The 25237-nt window shown below is 33.3% G+C and overlaps 1 protein-coding gene across 1 annotated transcript in view; it reads right to left on the bottom strand.

The window, feature by feature from the left end:
• DENND1B (DENN/MADD domain containing 1B) overlaps window positions 1-25237 on the bottom strand; it is a gene marked incomplete at its 5' end in the record, with an annotated part of 173536 nt that overhangs the window by 20772 nt on the left and 127527 nt on the right. The window contains 5 exons of the mRNA XM_011995787.1: window positions 6199-6306; window positions 7189-7245; window positions 11922-11990; window positions 12705-12745; window positions 19191-19281. Coding sequence (XP_011851177.1) covers window positions 6199-6306; window positions 7189-7245; window positions 11922-11990; window positions 12705-12745; window positions 19191-19281 — 366 coding nt within the window. The remainder of the gene's footprint in view (window positions 1-6198; window positions 6307-7188; window positions 7246-11921; window positions 11991-12704; window positions 12746-19190; window positions 19282-25237) is intronic.

Below are 25237 nucleotides of genomic sequence, written 5' to 3'. Positions count from 1 at the left end.
CTATCCCTCTTCCACAATCACTCCATCCAACACAAAGGCATGATGGTAGTGGTTAGATACCTAAGTTCTAGAATCAGTCTGCCTGCTTTTGAATTCCTATTCTGCTATTTATTACTTGTAGAACTTTGGGCACATTTATTAATCTCCGTTTGTTTCTAAATCTGTAAAATGGGGATAATAATTCTTGCCCTGACTGGATTGTTGGAAGTTTCAAATGAATCACATAAATACAAACATACACAGACAGCCTCACTGTTATTACAAAACTGTCCATCTTCCCTATGTCCTCTGAGGCTGCTCTAGTGAATTTTTCTATTATTTCAACTCTACAAAAATTTAAGTTTGAAAAATAGTAATAAGAACAAGAAAATTGTCTAGATTACAAAATCACAAATGTCCCTGCAGAAATTTGCCTTTAGGCAATTAAATTCACCACATAACAAATCTTTTAAGAGAATTTGGATACTTGAGCCAGTTCTAACACGACAGTGATGCTACTTGTCAGTAGCCTTACAGTAGGAAGAAAAGAGTGTATTTTATTTCCACTTGTACCTGTTTTCACCTTTTTTAATGAGGTTCAACAGCTAGTAAACTAAGCTGTCTTTGAGAGAGGTATTAATGAGACTGAGCATTTCAAATAATAAACAGCACAGAAGAGACTAAATGAAGAAAACCAAATTTCTGTCTTCCAGAACAAAAATCTTTGCCTCCGCTAGGTACCTCCACCAGAATGTGAGCTCTTGTGACGCTGAAAAGATTTGTGGATCCAAAATATCTACCTTGTTTCTTTGGAATGACTGGGTAATTCATAAGCAACTTTTTAAAAACCAAAACTTTGTGGATTATGAATCATGTAGCTGTGCTTTTGTCTTCATTTTGGCTGTGCAGGAAATAGGCCTTAACAGCTTCTTACTACATTTAACATTTTCCCTGCCTTAAAACTTACCTAATTTTAATACAGTTTAATCTTTCTATGGTTCTTTGTAAGACATGAAAGTATTTTTGGAAATAGGCAGAATATAAATGAATAGACATTAGTTTCTCTGGTATACATATTGATAACTAGACTTTGCCTTTAACCACATCCAAATATTTCTAGAAATATTACATATTTAGTTGAAAAGCTTAATATGCACAGATCCCAATATTATTATACTTGGAGAGTTAGGGTACAAGAATTTCTGGATTTGGTAATCATCGTAAGACAGTATGACCAGGGCTCTAGCATCAGCTTTCTGCCTCTTCCATAACATACTGTATTATATTTCAATTAAATCAATGGGGCTGGATTATATCCAGAAAAGCAAACCAAAGAAGCTTCTGCAATATCAGACTGCAAAGAAAAGGCAGCAGACTATGGCTGATGACTTTTGATTTCCTTGCCCAATGTGCAAATACAGTACCCTAAATTCATTTCCATTTGTAGCCTTTTTTGTTAGTGTAAGTGGCTCAATTCTCAGGAGAGAATTAAGGCAACATCAATCCATTAGGGTAGGCTGACCTTAAATTTATCAAACCCCAGATTTGTGGTACAAATTTCCAGCCTCCAGGCATTTAAAAATGCCGACTTGTTTTTGTTATTTTGCAAATATAACTTTTTGGCAAATAGCATTACAACAGTTCCCCCTTACCCATGGTGGATATGTTCCAAGACCCCCACGGGTGCCTGAAAGTGCAGTTAGTACCAAACCCTATACAAAGTATGTTTTTTCCCATACATACATACCTATGATAAAGTTTCATTTACAAATGAGGCACAGTAAGAGATTAATAACAATAACTGATAATGAAAAAGAACACTTATAATAATACTCAGAACAGCATGTAATTTAAATTTTATGAATTGTTTATTTCTGGGATTTTTCATTTAATATGTTTTGACCACATTGACTGCAGGTAAATGAAACCTTGAAAAGCAAAATAGTGTAAAGCCATTAGAAACAGTAGACATCTTGTGAGATATTGTCACAGTCCTTAAAACCACTTCTCTGACAACTGCTTCCACTGTTCACCCCACTCACCCCTACTGCCCTTCCTGTGTCCTTGGTAACATGGTATTCTCCTTGCCTCTCTGGCTGGAGTTTATTGAACCAAAGATTAATGCCTGGGCCAAGCAAGCTGATTACATTCTTCCTTAAGAAATTGGATTCTAGAATTATCCATTTCTAGTGGCTGCTTCAACTGAGGGCCTTTAAGATCTGTGTCAAGGACACAGAGAAGCTGAGAAAGCCAAAATACAGAATGCACAATGAACAAATAAGCAGAAAGAACAGGCCAAGTATTAAAGAGGGAATGGGAGGGGAAGAGAGAAATGAAGGAACAGGGGAGGGGAGAGGGAGGAAGATGGAGAAAAGAAGAGGAAGAAGAAAAGGGACAGAGAGGGAGAAAGGGAGGGACAGAGGGACGGAGGGAGGGAGGGAGACAGACAGAGAGTGAGAGATGAGATGAGTAGGGTAGGGAGAGAAGCTGATATTCTTCCCTGATTACTTTTTCCATTTCCTAGTTCTAATCCTACCAGACGCCTAGATATATTCCTGCAATTCGATGTCCTAAAGAATGCCTTTATCCTTATAATAAATGGCTTGATATTATTTTATCTAATTTGTGAGTTTGCTAACACTATTAAAACTAAATAATTAAAATCAAGGATTTGACGATAATTTCAATGTAAATGTACCCTGCTCTTTTATAAATAAACTGTTGGCCACCAATTGGCTATCATTTCAAAGCAGTAACAACTCAATATCAATTCAAAGAAGTAACATTAGTAATGCAAGATAGCATGGACTCTGGAAGCCTTGGGAAAAAAATGTTAAGGGTGAAATGTAGCAGAAAAAAAATTGCCAGAAGGCCCAAAATTTAGCTCTTTGTTAAATACATATGTGAATCTAAAACTAAAAAATCAAATTTCGGTTATAGAAAAAAATGCAAGCAAAATACTAAACTGTAATAGATACTAGTAGGCGAAAAATGATTGGGCATATGAACTCTTAAAAATTTTGCTATTAAGATATATATAACACAGGCTGGGCTCAGTGGTTCATGCCTGTAATCCCAGCACTTTAGGAGGCTGAGGAGGGTGGATCATGACATCAGGAGATGGAGACCATCCTGGCTAACATTATGAAACCCCGTCTCTACTAAAAATACAAAAACAAAATTAGCCAGGCTTAGTGGTGGGCGCCTGTGGTCCCAGCTACTTGGGAGGCTGAGGCAGGAGAATGGTGTGAACCCGTGAGGCTGAGCTTTCGGTGAGCCCAGATCATGCCACTGAACTCCAGCCTGGGGGACAGAGCAAGATTCCGTCTCAGAGAAAATAAAAAAAAAAAGGTATATACAACACACAGATATATTTACCTATTTATATAATGGGACACATAAAGAATAAAAAGAAACATATATACTAGGTATACACATTTCCTGAAACTCAGATATTTATCATTTGAAAACAAAAGATTGTTATTCAGATATTATCAACATTTGCATCACAATTCTAAACACATAGGTTTAACAAATTCCTATACAGCAAGTACGAAAATCATGCTAGAATTCGTAAAGAATAAGCCCTACTCCTCTCAATTCCTGTTATAGTTATTGCTGTCATGTCTACTGTAAACCATAAAATGCTAATGAATGCAGATAACTGAATTAATGATAATACATAATAGCCCTGAAGACTTAGTATAAGTATACACTGAATGGAACCCATTATTCTATAAGGTTTTCCATAACCTAATACAATTTTCTCTATCAGAATGTACAGTGTGAGGACTATAGTTAATAATACTGTGTTGTATACTAGAAAATTACTAAAAGAATAGATTTTAGGTGTTCTTACTTTGCAAAAAAACAGGTAACTTTGAGATAATAGTTGTGTTAATTTGCTTGAGTGTAGTAATCATTTTGTTACGTATATGTATATCAAAACATCATGTTATACACATTAAATATATGTAATAAATAAACTGTCTTTAGAAGTTAACAGAAAACAAAAACAGAAATCAGTAATGTATTCTGTAATTACATTATCATAAAAATGCTATGCCATGTTAAAGGAAAGACTTTAAAATTTTTTTTAGATCTACTTTACAGCATGGTGAATATAATTAACAAATAGAGTACTGTACATTTCAAAATTGCTAAGAGAGCAAATTTCAAATGTTCTTACCACAAAAAATGTTAAGTATTTGAGGTGATGGAAATGTTAACTAGCTTTATTTAATTATTCCACATTATATTAATGAATCATAACACTACTTTAGACCCTATAAATTTATATAATTATAAACAGTCAACTTGTAATGAAAAATAAATTAATTAAAATATGAGGAGCTAATAATTGTCATAAGATGAAACTGATATTTAGGAAACGTGTTTCTCCAATATAAATCTTTTTTTTTTTATATATCTCAAAGTATCCTATAGGTAACAAAGATCTCATATTCTTTTTCACAGAAAATCTACTTGCCATGGTAAAGATAACCTAAATGCTCCAACATTAAGCCAGTAAACATTTTACGACAGCATTTGAGATGTTAAAGCTTGAAAAAAGACAAGAATTGCGCATATTAGTGGTGGGGAAAAAACAACAGAAAAATCAATAGCAAATCCATCATTAGTTCACGCATTAATAAATGTTCTCCAGTTAACAGCAGTAACAAGAAAATGTTTCTGACTTCTGGAATAATTATTTTACTGAAGGGCTTATTCTAGAACAGACAATCACTATTGACTATCGGTATGCTACAAGTATGCAATTCTAATGTGAAAATATCAGCTTAAAAAATAAATAAATCAGAAGGAATTACTCAGTATGTTACAAAAATAGTCCCATGAAGTCAGAGAATTTTTGTGTTTTCCTTTTATATATACCTGGTATCTAGAAAAGTGTCTGGCATATAGTGTTGATGAATGACTGAATTAATGGGATTTTTTTTTTCCTACAAAGGCCTGGAGTTTCAGTACAGCTTCACTATCCTTTCCCATTCTTAAAGACTGTTAAGGTTTGAATTTTGTCCTCTCAAAATCATGTTGAAATTTAATTGCCATTGTAATGGTATTAAGAAGTGGGACTTTTAAGAGGTGATTAGGCCATGAGGGTTCTACCCTCTTGGGTGGGATTAGTGCTGTTATAAAAGGGTGAGTTTGCCCCCCTCATCTCTCTTGCCTTTCTGCCTTCCACCATGGGATGACACAGCAAGAAGGACCTCATAAGGTGCCAGTGCCTTGATCTTGGACTTTCCAGCCTGCAGAACTGTGGGAAATAAACTTCTGTTCTTTACAAATTACCCAGTCTCAGGTATTCTGGTACAGCAGCACAAAATGGGTTCGAAGACAAAGACCCATGGAAGCACTTTATGGCCATGTATACTTCTGTGGCGCCTGGCTAACCAGGAAAGCTAACTGAGCGTCAGAGATAGGGTTTCACCTCCTTCTGCCACTGATCAGTTATGAGACTTATGGCAAGTCTTGTGACCATTCTAGCTATCAACTTTCTCATCTGCAAACCTTGGCAACTGTAATAAATGAAGCTTTGCAGCCACTTCCAGTTCTGTAATTTTGTAGCTAGAGTCCACTCAAGAATTCTTTTTTGAAGCTAGTTTTCTAAGGATACGATTTGGTATATACCAATTTTGTTTAGTTAGAGCCTTCATAAATGCACTTCTGAAAAAAAAAACCAGAAACACTTATAGCTATGATTCTGAACACTCTGTCACTTGAGACAATATTTTAAGTAGCATATAAAAAGAAGCTTTAAATATTTATAGCAGATAAAATAATCTAACTTTAGAAAAGAACAGACTTATAGTACAGTAGTTCAGATTTTAATTTCTATAGACTATTTTAATGGCCAAATACCCATGTATAAGATTGATTTTATTTTTGTAGTAAAGGAATCCTCTGATTTCCAGTTTATCATCAAGATATCCACATTCTATAAGAATCACACATTCAATTGTCTTTTCCCTCACTGGACTATGAGATCTATGACGGCATGGGCTAACAAAGCATGTGGAGACTGATGTCTGAAACATTTGACTCTCGATCCCCTTGTAGCCTTCCCAGATTCCACCTACTCCTCCCCTTGACCAATACTGCAGGTTTTCTTATAAATGGATCCAAATTGTACCTAAATAATTTATTGGAATTATATAATTTGAGAATGTGGAGGAATGAAGGGTAAATAACCTTACTTACCTGAGCAAGCTTACGCTTTTCTGAGTTTCCTCCCTTTTCATTGTGTAATTTGTAAACTGGTGTATATTGTACAGAACTAGAACAGGTCCCATAATCTTCATCATTTTCCTACATATGAAAAAATATACCGGCAATAATTGTAAGGCACTCCTTTTATTACTAATGTCTTAGATTAATAAACAAAGTATCTGATACACATACAAGTAGCAAAATAACACTTCAGCTTTAAGTGTAAAGAATCTAAGAAGAAAATGCATTTTTCTATAATTGAAATTAATTAATTTAAAAAGGTTAATGATCAATGATCTTAATTATATTACAAATTTAATTTAATAAAAATAATTTAAAATCTTAGATTACTTTGAATAATCTGAATAAAATTTATATAAAGATAATTTTCTATCACTATACTGGAAGTCTTAAGTAGTATGTTTTCTCCAAAGGTAAAAATTCAAAACATAACAACTGATAATAAAATCTGCAAAGATATAAATTAAAATCAACACACATATACACATATTTATATATCTGCAATATTCATAGCTTAAATACATACATAATTTTTTGTAAATTAAGAACATTCTTCATTTTAAAGTAATACTATTGGAATGAGACTATCAAAACAAATGATGGTGTTCCTGGATTACTTCTACGCAAAAGATATATTTAAAAAAAATCTTAGCATAAAGCAAGAACTTCAATTGTGATATCAAGGCAATTAACTTTATGAAAACATACATCCTGTTAAAGCATCTTTGAAGATTTCCATAGTTCTGTGATAAAATATGCAAACAGTAAAGAGATTATTCAGTGAATGCATACAGAATAGCAGATAGTTGCCAGAGGGCTTGTTATAAAAAAACATTCTTGAGCAAAGGGCTAAGCATATTTCAAAAGTCATTAAAAACATAAATTTCTAATTTGTAAAGTATAAACTTCAAATTAATACAAGAATCAAGGTAAAAAGGAAAAAAAGTGAATATGACATACCTTGTGTTTTAGTTTACTCTTCACTTCCTTTAGTCCCAGCTTTGCATGATTTTTTGCCTAGAAAATGATAATAAATGTGCCTGGCTCAGGATAGTTCCATTACCATTTAAAGAATAAGTATACAAGACCACATCTAATGACAATTACTAACTATTCATATGATTTAGAAAAAGAACAGATTATAATCTTAACACTCTATTTTCAGGGATACACATTATCACTTACTATTTTATTACACCTAAATCAGTTGGTAAAACCATTAGTCTCTTCTTTGTATACAAGTATCATATGAAGGCTAACATTTAGCCTATGTTGTTTCCTAAACTATTAAGAACACAAAAGGAATAAACCAGATTACTAATGTTAAAACTGTTAACAAACTGGAGGAACAGAGAAAGTACATCCCAGCAGCAAGTTATTTGGGCAGATGTTTAACTTGAAGAAACTTTGGCAATTTTACAAAGCTTTATTAAGCGCTTTTACAGACAGACACAGAATTTTATTAGCAGAGGCATCTTAATGGAATGGTATTTTATATATAGTTTTTCTGGTAAAAATTAAAAGTCATTTAACAATTTAAAGCTATACTCATGTTTCACAGGGAATCTGGCCACAGCATTTGAGTTTCTCACATCCTGCTGTGATTCCTATGGGGTATAACTTAACTAAAGACAACTGGGGGCTTTCATGAAAGCCCTAGCCTTTGTTCCACTAGAAATTCCTACTCACAGTGGCCAAGGTGAAAAAGAAGAGAAAAGGAATTCATATTTATTTTGTTTCCTAAATATATGACTGTGTGCTTAGCATGCATTATCTTAGGTAGTTATCACAACAATTCTGTAAGATTAGTACTACTATAATCACATTTTAAAACAAGGATAGTGACTCAGGGAGACTGTAATCTAGCTAACTATCCTCTAATCCACTTGATCACATTAATCTTTTCAGATACTCTACAGAGTTGAGGCTACTAGTGTCAGTCTTTTCCATGGTTCTATAATTCCATAGTGCACTGATTCATTTAAATAATTGTGGTACTATGTCCTTCTCTGACTTCCTTCAGATTACCTGAAGATGGGATATAGGTTCTCTCTATCCTTTTCAACTTACCAGTTTGAAGCTTAACAAAATGCATGTATTCTCCAGAGAAATGCTCCAAGCAAATGGCTTTGGTAATAATTTAAAATTGAGATCTAACAAGAAAGATGACTTTGAAAACCGCTTAGCCAAATAAAATATGAATTACACTTTGCTGTTATTCTTAAATTTATACAAGTGTGTATGATAACTCTAGTTTTCTGTATGACCCCTATCAGCATGGAAAAACATATGCATGAAAAGCACAGGAAAAAATTGTAACCATAAAAATAAGTATAAAAATGTTGTAAGAACAGGACGGAATCATTATTCGCTTTGACAAACACATACTCAGTATTTCTGTAGTATGTTCAAAGTGCAGAGCAAAGTGATAGGAAAACAAATATAAAAGTAGGAACAGTATCTCTTACTGTACCTTCATGCTCTGCTATAACTCCAATGATGAGTATAAAGCCTAGTTCATGATAGGCACTCAAATAATTTGTGAATAAATGAGATAGAGGTAAAAACATGATTCCTACTTTTGAAAAATTTACTACCTATAGAAAACCAAGGTAAGTAAATTCCGTTATACCACACAAAAGAAATTGGGAGTTTTATTCATAGCAATTTGTGGTAAAAGAAGGAATTTCAGAGTACAGATATCAGAAAATAAGCAGTCTGGAAAGATCAGTTTTAGAGACAACTACAAAGGTCACAAAATGACTGACTTACCTGCCCCAAACTTCTGGATTCAGGGATGATATGATCACAAGATAAATGATAAAAGTGATTAGGTATATTCTAAAGACCTTAATTCACCTGAAATTAATTAATTTAGGGAATAATTCTCCAGAGTAGAATTTTTTTTTTTTCCCTGAGACAGAGTCTCACTTTGTGGCCCAGGCTGGAGTGCAGTGGCGCAATCTTGGCTCACTGCAACCTCCACCTCCCAGGCTCCAACAATTCTCCTGCCTCAGCGTCTCAAGTAGCTGGGACCACAAGCACACGCCACCACACCTGGATAATTTTTGCATTTTCAACAGATAGGTGGTTTCATCATGTTGGCCAGGCTGGTCTCAAACTCCTGACCTCAAGCGATCCACCGGCCTTGGCCTCCCGGTGCTGGGATTACAGGCGTGAGTCACAGCACCCGACCCAAAGAACAGAATTTTTAATTTGAAAAGATTTTACTTCCTTGCGGAGAAGAGTTCAAAATAAAATACTCCACTGATTAGAAGGATAAATTTTAAAATAATGAATAGGGTTTTGAATATGTTTGCTTCATTGCTGTGCTTTTGTGAAAAATATGAGGGAAATTAAGGCAAGACACATATTTGGCAAAACAATACAACTTCAAGACTAAAAAAAAAAAACCCTCAACTGCCTGCTCCAGAAGAAAATGAAGGGCTATTGACTGTGAAACTATTTTTAGAATCTTAAATGAATATGAGAAACAAGGATCAACATTACTTTGCTTTTTCACATGGTAGTTGTGTGCTATTTCAGTGTGAAAAAAAAAATCTCTTCAAAACCTGCACTTAAACCACCAGAAAGGTTTCCTAGGAAAGCCATAGAACAATGAAACAAATGCAGAGGCTGAAGTTTCTAAGGCAAAATGATAACCTTGTCTTACTTTGGCTTTATGGTTAGGGTTCAAATAACTATAATTTTGGGACTGTATTTTTTAATCAATTCTATAGATTATCTTCCCTACTATAAAATTTAATATTTGAATGGAATTTTTAAACAGAAAGAGTGGCCACATTATCACAATTTTCAGTCAAGGAATAACAGAAGTTCTAAACTTTTATTAAAATATACTATTTTATTATTAATTCAACCACATCAATTCATTTACTGAGAAAAGCTTTTGAAGACAAATTCTTACAAAATCAAAACTATTGCCTTAAATATTTTTAGAAATAAAAAATATATGACCTATTGAATTTTTAAAAATTTATTGAACACAACCCACTAGCTTCCCTCCTGAGAAGTTACTAGACTAGTATTAAAACAGAAATGTACATAGACAAAACAAGTGTGGAAACAGAAGGTCCTACAGATACAAAAATACGTATATAAACATTTTTGTGTAGGGTTGAGAAGACAAAAATATGTGTATAAACTTTTTTTGTGTAGGGTTCAGAAAAATTTTTCAGGGGAAATAATGTCTGAACTAAGTCCTACAAAATGAACTGGTGTTTTCTAGGTGGATAAAGGCCAAGAAACTGACATTCCAATTAATAAGAATGGCTTGACCAAGAATCAAAGGGCAGAGGAGAATATCTTATATTCATGAAACGAAGAGCAGCTAAGTATCTTCAGAGATATGGAAGGTTCTGAGGTGTAGGGGGAAAAGGAACTAGACATGAAGGGTTGGGTTTTGAAGGGTCTTAATTGTCATATTGAAGAGTTTTTTTACTTTATCATTTATTGTTTACTTTATTATTCTTACTATTATTTCTGGTTTTTTTCCTATAAGTCTTAGAGCAAGGGTGTCCAATCTTTTGGCTTTCTTGGGCCATACTAGAGGAAGAAGAATTGTCTTGGACCACACATAAAATATACTAACATTAACAAAAGCTGATAAGCTAAAAAAAAAAAAAAAAAAAAAAAAGAAGGAGAAGGAGAAGAAGGAGGAAAAGAAGAAGAAGGAGGAGGAGGAGGAGGAGAAGGAGAAGGAGAAGAAGGGGAAGGAGGAGGAGAAAGAGAAGGAGAAGAAGGAGTAGAAGGAGGAGGAGGAGAAGGAGAAGGAGAATAATAAGAAGAAGAAGGAGAAGAAGGAGAAGAAGATTACAAGAAAAATCTCATAATGTTTTAAGAAAGTTTAAGAATTTCTGTCGGGGCTAGGTGCAGTGGCTCACACCTGTAATCCCAGCACTTTGAGAGGTGGAGGTGGGCAGATCACTTGAGGTCAGGAGTTTGAGACCAGCCTGGCCAACATGATGAAACCCCATTTCTACTAGGAAGACAAAAATTAGCCAGGCGTGGTGATGGGTGCCTGTAATTCTAGCTACTTGGGAGGCTGAGGCAGGAGAATCGCATGAACCTGGAAGGTGGAGGTTACAGTGAGCAGAGATCGTGCCACTGCACTCTAGCCTCGGTGACAGAGTGAGAATTTGTCTCAAAAAAACAAACAAAAAAAAGAATTTGTATTGGGCCTCATTCAAACCTATCCTAGGTCACACGCAGACCACAGGTCATGGGTTGAACAAGCTTGCCTTAGAGACTCACTGAAGAATGTTAATAGACGGTAAATGCATCTTTGAGGGAAAAGACCTTGCTACATTTTTCTTTTTTTTTTTCCCCCTACTTGAGCCACAAGTACACAGCAAGAATGTAAAATGTTGTTAAATGAAATAATGACATTTTACAAAATGGCACCCCATCATGAACTGTTTCAATTTGCTGCACAACTTTGCTGATAGCTTTGAAATAAAATGAGAACCATTTTTAGATTATATAAAAGAAACTACCCTCTGCATGCAATGTTGTAATTTTAACAATTGAATTTTCTTTGGTCAATATTAATCCTAAAATTTTTAGGTTTATTTAAAAGGAAAATAGAAAATATTCAGAATTTACATGTCTATCATCTAGGAAAATGTTATATAATTTCATAAATAGGATTTTTAAATATCAAAAAAACTTACAAATTTATATGCTGTCCGTACAGCAGGGGTTGCTTTGGTCATTGCTGTGTTGAATAGTGCACCTCCTTTCTGCAAAAGAAAAATGGAAAGACGTTTGGCCAAAATGTCCTGAAAACAAAGTATTATAGCAAGTTGCATAAAAAAAGAGCTTTACTCACAACTTAAAGACATACACAAATTATTTCATGTTCAATGTTTTCAAGTTTCTATGTACTATATAATTTCAAACAAAATGTACACTTTCCACTTTATTCTTTAGTTGATATAATACATCACTTAAAAATCATTTTTTCCTTGAAGGTTAGGTAGACTTGAGCAATATGACTAGTAATTTGAATATATTTAAAGCTTAATAAGAAAGAAATACAAGTTTATCAGCTGTTTTAATATTGGGCAAATAAAGTCTCTGTCGGAGAAAGTTTCATATTTAAAAATCATATTAACAAAACTACATTACCACAAATTATAAAATTGCCATCAAATCCTACTAACCCACCTAATTTCTTCTTCTGGAAAATAATATAAGAAAAACAAGATTTGGCAGGAAAATCTTGCTTTTCAAAATGAGCCATTTATCTTTAGACCAAAACTTTCCATTTAAAAATTATCTTAATGAGTATCAACAAACTATAAACATAAAATAAGAATATTTAAAATATGACAAAATATACAAACATTTCAAATATTTCAAATAAACAGCATAAGTATAAACAGCATACTTTTGCTGAACATTTCTCCATTTATATTAGAGTAAAAGAATAACATTTGAAAGCTTATGATTACCTTGACTGTATGAACCCATTGTTGATATGACCTCGGGTTCCCTGGAATATATAAAAATGAGATGCCAGGAATGGTTGATCAAAAATAAATCATAAACCAAAATTTATCAAGATAAATCGTAAACCAAAATTTATCAAGAACTAGTATTTGTACAATTTTTAGTAGGCAAATTTTATATGCACTGTTGTAAAAGAAGCAATAAAAGCAATGGCATCATAAGAACTAATAAATTGCCCTAATTCTTAGGAAGAGAGTAATTAGCAGTTTTAGGAATAACAGAGAATCACTTTTTCTTCATCCATATCTGAAACCTAACAGTGTTCAATCTTCTTTCACTTTAATATTAGCCTCAGAGGAGAAAATATAATCAACCTCTCTTTTGAAATCCAAATTTCTTATGTTTTTCAAACTGACTTTTCAATGTTTAATATCTATGTTGTTTTGTAAACTTTTGCCTCTTTTACACAATTAGGTTTATTTTAAAATAATATTTCATGTACATAGAGAACTTTAAAAAAACTAGAAGAAAATTTAGAAGTGCAAAAACTTTGGCAACAAAAAAACATTCTTCTACAACTGCTAAATATTAACAGAGATTAGTAGCTAACTTTATTTTAATGTAAGCTTGCAGTTTTAGTTTTGAAAATATCCTCTAGTTGTAAATCTGTTAAGTTAGAAAACTATTACCCAAGGAAATGTGAAGCAAATGCAGCTTTTAGGTTATAGGTTGTCGTGATTATGAAAAGGCTCAAGCGCTAAAAAAAGTAGTTCTAATAATATCTGGCAATCAACGTATCTGGTTCCAAACTGATAAATACTTTAGTCAATAAGATGATATCAGAAGGTAAAAAAAGAAATACATATACAACTTATCTAATCTTTCCCATAAAATGATCTCAGTTAGATTTCAGCTACCTTCTTGTTTAAAAACTTAAATACTCCCTAAGTCACAGGGGTAAAAAGTCACAATAAAGAAACAAAATCCCAGGTCTGTTGTAGTGGCTCCTACCTATAGTGCCAGCTACTTGAAAGGCTGTGGCCAGGGCACTGTTTGGCCGAGGAGTTCAAGGTGGCAGTGTGCTAAGATTATGCCACTGCACTCCAGCCTGGGAGACAGGGCAAGACTCCATCTCTCTCTCTCTTTTTTTTTTAAGTCCCAATGGCTACTCAGACACTATCCAGTACAAAGAACCCCTAAAACATACTGTTCTCCTCTACTTTGTGGCTGTGGATTTTAAAAGATGTATCACCTTGCTCTTACAAAATAGAGACAAAATTATCTCAGTCCCAAAATTTCTTTCTAGCTGTTATCTTTGCATCTCTGATCAACATCAGGCAAGAAGTGTCCGGCTCTGGATTCACTTCTATATTTAAAATCTTACTCTAATTTAAAAGAAATCTCAAGAAACAATTTTTATTCTGAAAAATATCTCTGACTACTCAGAACACAGCACTGCACCTTTTCTGGGGATGAAATATGACAACAAACTTTTTTTTTCACATTATTTAACTTGTGAAATAACTACAGCAAAATGTAACTACCTAAAATAACCTTTGTAAAAATAAGTTGTACTGTTTAAAAGGTATGAGTTTCAGGTGATATTTGGTTTGACTAAACTTTTAAAAGTATATTTCCCTTGTAAAATAGTAAAACATTCCAAGTTATCCTACCAACTTATTTCTCAGAGATATTTTTAAACTACAAAATAAACCACAGATCTTTACTCATCCAGATTATTCATATATGTTTATTTCTGTATTTAAAGAGCTCTCATCAGTTCATATACTTATTACTTCTCTACTAAAAATGGTTGAGTGGAAATCATATATTTAAGACTTTGTTATTATTCACAGTATTCTGGAAAGTGTTTTAATTGTTTTCCCAAAATAAATGTAAGAAAGTGGAGGAAGAAACACCAGTTTAGCATTCTGTAACCTTTGTCAATTCAGAAAACAATTTTTTAAAACCTCTGAACCACAAAGAAACTAGCTATCATAAAAGTTTCAAACCATTGTAGAAAGGTTAGGGTCTTATTTAGAACTATGAGGAATAAAAAAGCTAATTTTCAGCTCTGTACAAGTCATTACATGTTTTTATCTACATTATTTGAACTGTATTTTTCTACTGTAGAATAGGCAAACAGTGCCATAAGTGGTCAGTTCAATGAGAAGGAAGTGGGCTTTGAAGTCCAATGGACCTTTGGAGCTCAGGCCTACTCTATCCTTGTGAAGGATGTGATTTAGGATAAGGTCGTTAACTTGGCTGAGCATCAGTTTCTTCATTCATCAAATAAGCATAATAGTCATTGCCCTTCAGGATTATTGTGAGGATGAAAGATAGTGATTAAACAATGTTTGGTATGGTACATAGTATATTGAAGAAATATCATAAATGATCATTATTACTATAAATAATTTGCCAAAACAGAAAACTGGGGTTCTATGATGACGTATTATTCACTCATGTTCTCAAGGCTAGCAACTGAAAAAGAATAATCATCTAGGATTTTAGTTCCCGGTTCATTATTCCTTCAAGTCTGAAAAACTACGTCTAAGACTGCTATGTAAAATATGATTAAAACTTAAGTTATACAGAGTTTCCTCTATGTCACACCCAAGGCAATTATATCTGAAAGGGAAAGGGACTGCTCAAGGCTAATACCCTGAAAAAGAAGGTGAATAGAGAGAATTACCAGTAATAATCTAAAATTTCATAATATAGGGGCAAGGAAGTCCCTTGCTTTGATGTTAGGAAAACATGGTACAATTTAGGCAGATTCCTATTTTAAAAGTTTTAAGGGCTAATTGTGCCTTTAAATTTCAGTGCTTTTATGATTTAAGGTTCCTATTTCCACAATATTTATGAGAAAAGCACATTATTCTTTAGTAGTATTAGAAAAGAAGCTGTTGTTCTTCTAAAAATTAATTTGAATGCTGAAGAAATCCCTCAGAATCCTTCTTTTAAAATAACTAGATTATGGCAATAATACGCATTACTGAGGAAATCCTTAACATTATTTTTGTTAACAAAACAAGTGATTTTCTCACACTCAAGGACAAAATATCTATTTCTCACTTATGCCAAGACTTTCTCTTCAAATGTACTTGCTTAAATTTCAGTAATTTGTACTTATTTATCTCAAAATATAAATTGGTCTAAATTGTTCAACAAGGCCGGAAAAATGCCATTAAAACTGATATTACCTACCGCTTCCTTCAAATTCCTTTGATACCTTAGTCAGTAAAACTAAATAAGAACGGAAAAATAAATAAAAGAACAAATAAAAGACTCATCAGATCATATGTGTAAACTAAGGAAGAAACACATGCTAGTGATGGAGAGTAACTACACACTCCTCATAAAAAGAATCTGAAAACATTTCTCCTTTTTAAAGTTAACTTGGTGTAAATTTAAAAACTAGTTTTCTTTTAAATGAAAAAAATATTTAAAGAGAGAATATGTGCTTAACTACTCAATATTCTTTACCTGCTTTTTCACAGACCAATACTATGTTTACTTAAATGCATCCTTTGTTCTACTCCTGTCCTGTTTTATTATCTTTTAAACTCCATGATTATTCTTCCCTTTACACATTCCTTTTAAGTTAAGTTAAAATTTTCCTTTTTAGTTAAGGTCAAAGATGTTGCAAGGGTCTCATGAAGGAATAAGGTGTGACATGGATTTCCTTAATAGTCCTGCTGAGGGCTCACAGGTCAGAGGCAGGTTTTAAAAACATGCATGCATTCACAGATTCTGTAACCCATACACTTCTAGATTCAAATGTGAATCTAGATGTTCCTTATCTGATTGTCCCGCACTGTATATTTTTAATCCGAGTCACAATAATGATAAAGCTCCATCATATTCATATTCATTTTATCATAACCATCGGCATTAACAAAAATAGTGTATAAACTACTATTGCAATGATAAAGAGGAGAAAATACATGTTTCTCTGAAATTTCCTAATTATTTTTGCTTAAAGGAACATAAGTTTTTCTTAGTTTTAATGTTAATTTCTGCCACAGTGGTCTTTCTAGGACTTTATGTATAAAAAATCTACAAGAAAGTCAAAAGAGATGAGAATTTTGCTTTGATTCAATCAGAGTAGGAAAGAGTTAAGTATTACTCTTGTTTACTGAATGTTTTTGCATTAAGAAAATCTATTATAAAAAAACAGGATATCTTTGAAGTCACATAGACACATGTGGAATTGAGACTCTGGCCACTACTGGCTGTGTGACCTTGAGTGAATTATTGAGCTGAATACTCAATAAAAATGAGCTAATGAAAGTATCTCCTTGGGTGTTGTGAGGATTAAATGAGATAATATTTGTAGAGCTCTTGGGAGAGTGTCTGCCACATACTAGTGCTCAATAAATATAAGCAATTATTATATTACTATTATCAGGAGAGAAACAACAATGTTAGATCAGTTTACTTCTTTGAATCATAGGTTGATTTCATGACATCAACATATTCTTCTTTCTCACAAGGGTAGTGTGAATGACAAATGTTTGGAACTGACCTCTAGGAACCATTTTGTAAAGACACACACACACACACACACACACACACCCCTAGCTGGATGGATATCTTCTAATTAATAGTTAGAACACTGCTAATTTTTATTATATTAGTCATCTTTTTATTTCAAATTCTAACACATTTGAGTTTATTTTCATCTACAAAAAAAGTCTGTGTATCTATAACATAACATAGAATAATTTAAAAATAATGCTTGACAGGCACAAATTTCTAAGGAACTTTCTTGCTGTACTCACTGGAATTAATATTTGTCAAATTAGGCTTTCCTTTTAGATAAGTACTGGCTCTCTCAAATTAAAATAAGAGTTCAAAACCTTTTCATTTTAATAAAGAACAACAAAGTAGTGGGCATTAAGTTGTATTGAAAATGTAGCAATTTCTAAGTCAGATACTAATTGGCAATCATATTCTCCTAACCTTTTTTAAACAATAAGGCTTTTCGTGAAAAATTTTAGTAGGCCCTCCCACCAGAAAAGTCACCTATCTCTACTCTATTACAGAGGTACCTGGACCAATGGTTAAGATTACAGAATTTAACTGTACAAAAGGATCATAGTTCTAGCCTCTTATTGTCACAAAATGTCATCTTCAATTCTATAAAAGCTACTAGCCCCACGGGTCATAAAGATAATGAGACAGCAGTTATGTAAATACTGAAGAGATGCCTCAAGCAACTTGTCCATGAGCTGACAATATTTTGCTTGTCTGAATTGAGAAGTAAAAAAGTCTTATTTTAACACAAAAGTTCAATTGAAGCTAAATTTTTACCCATGAACTGAGGGAAGCAAGGAGCTGAATGATTCCACATTCAGCTTCCTTGCTGAGTTAAGCAAACTAACTTTTCCCCAAGCTAAATGCTTTCAATGAAATGCTATACTTATATCAGATAAAGTTCCACAACTGCTGAGTTCATTTGTACTTCCTTTAATGAACCAATTATCTCAATGGTTTCTATATTTTCATGATGGGAAAATGAATCTTAAAAATAACGTTAAATTTTGTGGAATGTGTAGAGGAGTACCTATTACGTTTTGTCTTTTCATGTTTCATTTCTCAATTCCAGCATCTATTTATTTACACATAGACCGAAATTTTTTTTCCTCAAAACAAACATACAAAGAAGTTTTAAAAATTGCTATTATACCAGGTCAAAAATTAACACACTAAGATATAGAATACAGGGATTTTTGTTTATTTAGTACACCTAATATTTAGAACAGTGCCTAATACATTGTAAGCACTCAGCAAATACTCAGTGAATGAACAGGTCATTTCAAGGACTCAAGCCAAATGCTCTGCAAGTCAAGACTATACACCACAGCAATCGTGCAAAAATATCAGTTTGTAAGTTATTAATTGCCTAGATAATTATAATATTATTTGAACATTTACACTAGAAGGATTAATTGTATTTATGGAATGGTAAACTGGAAACTTTCCTAATGCTGCAGTGATCTATAAAGTAAAAAAGGTAAAGATATCTAGATAATAATACAGTTACTTAAATATGTAGAAAGAATTTTGGTGTTCAGACCTTTCTTTTTGGATTGCATTACCAATCGTAACTTTAGTTCTTAAATTCATACTCAGTAATAACCATCATTAGTAGTTTTCTAGCAGAGAATACTACTATTCAGAAGGAAAGACAGGAAGATACGAGTTGACTGGATTTCTGTATTACTGATTTCCATCAATATTAAGAGATTATCCAGGCCAACAGCTACCAATTCAGGAGGCCAACTTAATGCCTTGAGTAACAGATATCAGGCAAAATAAGCTAATACCATATCTTTTATAAGATGAAAAAAATATATTTAAGACATTCCATATTTAGGAGAAAATAGTTGTTCATGAAATAGGTTTTATCAGACACAAGTGCAAAGACTGAGATGACTGTTATTGAGAAAATGGATAATCATATTGTAACTTGTCTTTACCTCCACAAAAGCCACCTGAAGTGATCTCTTCTTCAAATACATCAGAGAAACCCCTTCCTGCATTTAGTTTTGCCAGTCGACCATCGATAAACTAAAATTAAAAAGTATCAAATAAAATGTTATCCAATAAAATGTTAATTTTACATTTATTTTATAAGGTTAGATTTTTACTTACATCAAAAACATTAATAACAGACTCTTGTATAAATTACACATATATGGTGTATATATACACACACATGAAAATTCTCAAACAATGGAAAGAACAGGTGCTCAATAAACAGTTGCTAATTAATTAAATCGCAAATGTACAGCAAAGACTCTAAATCTAACTTATTAGCAAAAAATAGCAAAGTGCAGTAGTAAAGGTCATAGGCTCTGGAAAGGTTGCTCAATGCACAATCTCTGCAGAGGGGTTTGTACAAAGGTACTATTGCCTTGCCAAGCCATTTACTCAAGGGGCTCTGTCTCCCCCAGCCAGGCCTGTTTTCCCAGTACCTGCCTCATGGTGTTGCTGCAAACAACAAATTAGATTAACCTAAGAAATGTGACACAGCAAGTATCTGTGAGATACTAGACATTACCTTTTTTTCAGCTTATTAACTTCATTCAGTAAAACACTACTTGTCTAAACTATTATATTCTAATGCATAACAGAGCACCAAATAATTTTAACCATCTACAATAAAATCAATACAACTTTCATAGTTCCTGGCATATGTGATCACTGAATGATAAGAATTATGATTAGTAAGTTAAATACAGTTGAGGTAAATGCATATTGACTTGATATGCATGAGGTTATTTTAGGCGATATTTTTCAGTGTTCTTAAAAAAGAGGTTGGAAGAGTGGGAAACTGAAACTATCAAAAGCACCTGAAGATCATTTTCAAAGTGCAGAAATCCAAATACCCTGGAGACTATCTTCCATTGTCTGTCCTGCTCCAATCCTTACCTGTTCCAACATACACAGCATATCAGAATCTCACGGTATTAATGCTGCATTTGAAAAGTATCCTGGGTATTTTTATATGACCAACCCAAGGTGAAAATCAATGATTCTACACACACACACACACACACACGCGCGTGTGCGCGCACACACACACGTATTACCAGCACTTGGTTACCTTTTATTTTGTTGATTTGTGGCACCTAGAATTTGATACGTTGTAGTTTATTCCATCCATAATGATGATGAAGTATCTTTAAGTCTTCCTTGCTTAAGAGGCAGGGGATAACATAGGAAAGATTTACATGCTTTTTGCAAGGAGGACTTGAAGATGGATTAAAATGTTCGGTTGCATCCAAAAACTAACTAATCCTGACCATAATTTTTTACCCCAGAAATTTAAATTTTACCTGAACTAAAATAAAGTAGTTGGTCTTAAAAAAAAAAAAAAAAAAAAAACAAAAAAACTCAGATACTTCCCTGGTTTTCTGTTTGAATGGTTAATGAGCAAAACTAATTGAGATGAGTTGTACAGGACAATACAATATTCCTCAGCAGCAATTTAAGATAATTAATAGGCTGGGCATGGTGGCTCACGCCTGTAATCCCAGCACTTTGGGAGGCCGAGGCAGGCAGATCACGAGGTCAGGAGATCCATACCATCCTGGCTAACATGGTGAAACTCCATCTCTACTAAAAATACAAAAAAATTAGCCAGGCGTGGTGGCAGGCGCCTGTAGTCCCAGCTACTGGGGAGGCTGAGGCAGGAGAATAGTGTGAATCCGGGAGGTGGAGCTTTCAGTGAGCCAAGATTGTGCCACTGCACTCCAGCCTGGGCGACCAAGCAAGACTCCATATATATATAAAAGCTGGGCATGGTGGCGCATGCCTGTAGTCCCAGCTACTCAGGAGGCTGAGGCAGAAGAATCGCTTGAACCTGGGAGGTGGAGGTTGCAGTGAGCCGAGATTGCACCACTGCATTCCAGCCTGGCAAGAGAGCAAGACTCCGTCTCAAACAAACAAACAAAAAAATGTGTTGGAGGGGGAGGAAGATAATAGCAGTAAGTCACACCAGTTATAAGACTTTGATACAAAAATCTCTTACAGAAAAAGTGAAGAAAGAATAGAAAATGAATCAACAGACTCACGTTCAAAATGTGGTTTACCCAGACCAAGGGAACAGAATAAAGACCCCTGAAATAAAGCTGCACACCTACAACCAACTGATCTTTAACAAAATTGACAAAAATAAATAATGGGGAAAGACACCCTATTCAATATATGTGCCAGGAAAACTGGCTAACATATGCAGAAGAATGAAACTGGAGTCCTACATTTCAAGATATAAAAAAAATTAACTCAAGGTGAATTAAAGCCTTAAATGTAAGACCTCAAATTAAAAACCTTTCTTCCTAGAAGAAAACCTAGGAAATACCCTTTCAGACATTGGCCTGGGCAAATAACTTACAACTAAGTTTTCAAAAGTAAATGTAACAAAACCAAAAATTGACAATTGGGGCCCAATTAAACTAAGGAGCTTCTTTACAGCGAAAGAAACTATCAATGGAGTAAACAGACAACCTACAGAATGGGAGAAAATACTGGCAAACTATGCATACAACAAAGGACTAATATCCAGAAGCTATAATAAACTTAAACCAACAAGAAAAAAACAAGTAACTCCATTAAAAATTGGGCAAAGGACATGAACAGACACTTCTCAAAAGAAGATATAAGTGGCCAAGAAACATATGAAAGAATGCTCAACATCACTAATCATCAGAGAGATGCAAATCAAAACCACAATGAGATACCACCTCACACCAGTCAGAGTGACTATGATTAAAACGTCAAAAAGTAACAGATGTTAACGAGTTTATGGAGAAAGGGAACACTTACGCACTGTCTGTGAGAGTGCAAATTAGTTCAGGCCCTGTAAAAAGCAGCTTGGAAATTTCTCAAAGAACTAAAAATAGAATTACCATTCGATCCAGCAATCCCCTTATTGGGTATATAGCCAAAGGAAAATAAATCATTCCACCAAAAAGACACCTGCATTTCTATGTTTATCCCAGCACTATTCACATAGCAAAGACAAGGATTCAACCCAGGTGCCTTTTAACAGCAAACTGGATAAAGAAAATGTGGTACATACACACCATGGAATACTTTGCAGCCATAAAAAAGAATGAAATCATGTCATTTGCAACCAATAAATGATGCTGGAGGCCATTTATCTTAAGCAAATTCATGCAGAAATAAAACCAAATACTGCAAGTTTTCACTTAAAAGTGGGAAGTAAACATTGGGTATACATGGACACAAAGATGGGAACTATAAACACTGGAGAGTTCAAATGGTGGGGAAAGGTGGGAGTGGGGCAGAGGTTGAAAAACTACCTATTGGGTACTATGTTCATTATCTGGGATATGGGATTATTAGAAGCCCAAACCTCAGCATCATGCAACATACCCATGTACCATACCTACACATGTACCTCTGAATCTAAAATAATGAATGAATGAAAACAACTATTAATGGGAAAATGTGCTTTAACCATCCTTTTATCATCATCTAATGCTTCTGAGTGAAACTGTGGTAAGACAGGTTTAAATAAACATAGCCTAAAATAATGGAATCTTAGATTTTTTTTAGAACATGAGTTGTTCTCACAAAACTTAGAACTATTTGAGGACAGGGACCATATATTACCCATTTTCACATCTTCATTATGCTTGGCATACAAAAGGTTTCCTATAGCATAAATCGACATGGAGTGTGGAGTATAAAAGGCCTGCATCACAACTCGGCCACTTACTAGTTTTATGATCGTGGGCCACTTGTCACCTCTAAGACTATTTCTCCTTCTGTAAAATGGGAGTAATAAAAATATCTTATGGGGTATTACAAGAGCTAATTAAAATATTATGAAGTGTCTGCAATGTGTACACCAAATAAATGCTAAATAATAAAGTCCACTTCCTCCAGTACCATCACCTTTTCTATCTCTGTCAAATTTTTATGAGCTTCCCGAGGGAAGATCAGTCTTTCTTGTGTATGCATCTTCAATACCTGGCAAAATACCTGCCATAAAGTTTAAACTGAGATGTTGTGGAAATACTGAAGTACACTTTAACAATGCTGAAGTTCATATACTTTTACCTGGTTTTAAAGTTAAATAATTATAATGCATAGAACTAATTCATTTCATTCTATCTTGAGATCAAAGCTAGGAACTTATAATGTTGGCATCTTTGCTATATATAATAGTAATTTTTTAAAAAGGTGGTTTAAAATGCACCCAAAATTTGACTTGCACACATTTGTAACACAGTATTATAAATCAAAGTGATCTAATTTGATGGACTAGTTATAATTTTTCTAAAAAAAATAAAGTGAAAGCAAAATGATAAAGTGAAAGTAATACATTACTGACAAATAGAACAAACTAAGACATCCTTTTAAAGGACTTAATTTGCTCTAAAAGATTAAGACTAGAAGACTTGCTAAAAGGTTTTCATTTTTATGTTTACTAGAAATAATCCATCCATTTCAGAAATAAGTGGAACAGTTCAAGTCTAAAAGCGATAAATCCCAAAACTATTTACTGATTATGCATTTTTGAGTATGAGTAACTACTTTGTCTTACTAACCTAGTGATTTGAGCCAATAGAAATTAATCACTCAGTAAAATGACACGTGTTATCACTGACTTTGCAAACAATCCTGTCAGTGGCAGACACCAATGTACACAATGAATTAAAATGTTTGTTCTTATAACAAAAGATTGATTTCATGCATATACATATATTGTATATAGATGCATATAAATAGACACCCAGGAATAAACTGAAAAGTGTTATTAATGAGTAGAATGCTGAATTTAACAGTTTTTCAAACACCTTTTTCTATTTTTATTCAATAACAGCTATTGTTCCCCCAAGTGGAGTTGGTTCATGGTTATACCACTTTAGTAACTCTGGAGAATTTCATAGTAAGTAAAAGATAAGAACATTTTTAGTTACTGATGCAGATAAATAATTGTGAACTAATAAAAAATCATCTCTGTTGGAAAAGCTATGACTCTATAATGTGCTATCACATGTTGTCTGATAAACAGTTACCTATATCATTTAGTAACCTCATATCTGTAGGTAATTGGAAGACATAAATTTTGAAAGAATTAGTTTGTGGTTATAAGTAATGACAACACTGTTAATAACAATTAAAGTGACACAGATATAACATAAAATTAGGTTGCAAGTAGATTTTTAAAAGAAGGTAAGAATTTGCTTTAAATGATGCTTTTATATAAATCTTAATATTTTTCTTTTTATTCCAAAAGAAAAAAATTAAAATCTAGACCTAAACATGTTAATTAATCACACCAAAACATAAATAACATAATTGGAAATCTTACAAAAATTCATAGATGTTATCCCATAGTATGGATTCCATAATTTTATAAATTATAAATATATAAAATTGATTTAAATAATAACATATGTAATTCTCAAGATCGATGACATTATTCCCTCTAAATCATCAACAATTGCAAGAACCAGATTTTGCTAATCCTTATGACATGATCTTTTTTGCTTTTGGAGATGTCAAGGATTTTAGGAGCCAGGAACCATGGACAAAAACAAATATACATATTACATAACACCAGAGGCCACCCCCTAGTTTTCAATCAGGGGTCCGTTACATCAAAATAATATACATAAAATCATTAATAATTAGTCCAGTCCATTATATTGTAGGAATGTGTCCCAGGGTGAGGGCACTCAGGTTTGCAGGTTTCCTTTCAAACTTGCTATGACATGATCTTAAAGTACTGTGACAGGTTACAAGATAAATATTTTCAAGCAGCAAAACTGCTTCTGGCTCTTCTTTTTGATATTGATGTCACTAAGGTTTTTAAAAGTGTTTTTATCTTCAAATAGCCACCTAATAGGACATTGAGTCAATTTAAATAAATTATCTGTTGCTTTAAACATACTTCAGTAAGTAATATTGTTAAATGAAAATTAACATTCGCTATTCAAATTCATTTTTTAAATATAATTAAATATAAAATGAAGATTTCAAATAT

The sequence above is a fragment of the Mandrillus leucophaeus genome, unplaced genomic scaffold, assembly GCF_000951045.1.
Source record: "Mandrillus leucophaeus isolate KB7577 unplaced genomic scaffold, Mleu.le_1.0 Scaffold1132, whole genome shotgun sequence".
In the NCBI taxonomy this organism is placed as follows: Eukaryota; Metazoa; Chordata; class Mammalia; order Primates; family Cercopithecidae; genus Mandrillus; species Mandrillus leucophaeus.
This window is presented reverse-complemented; position numbering and strand designations above follow the sequence as displayed.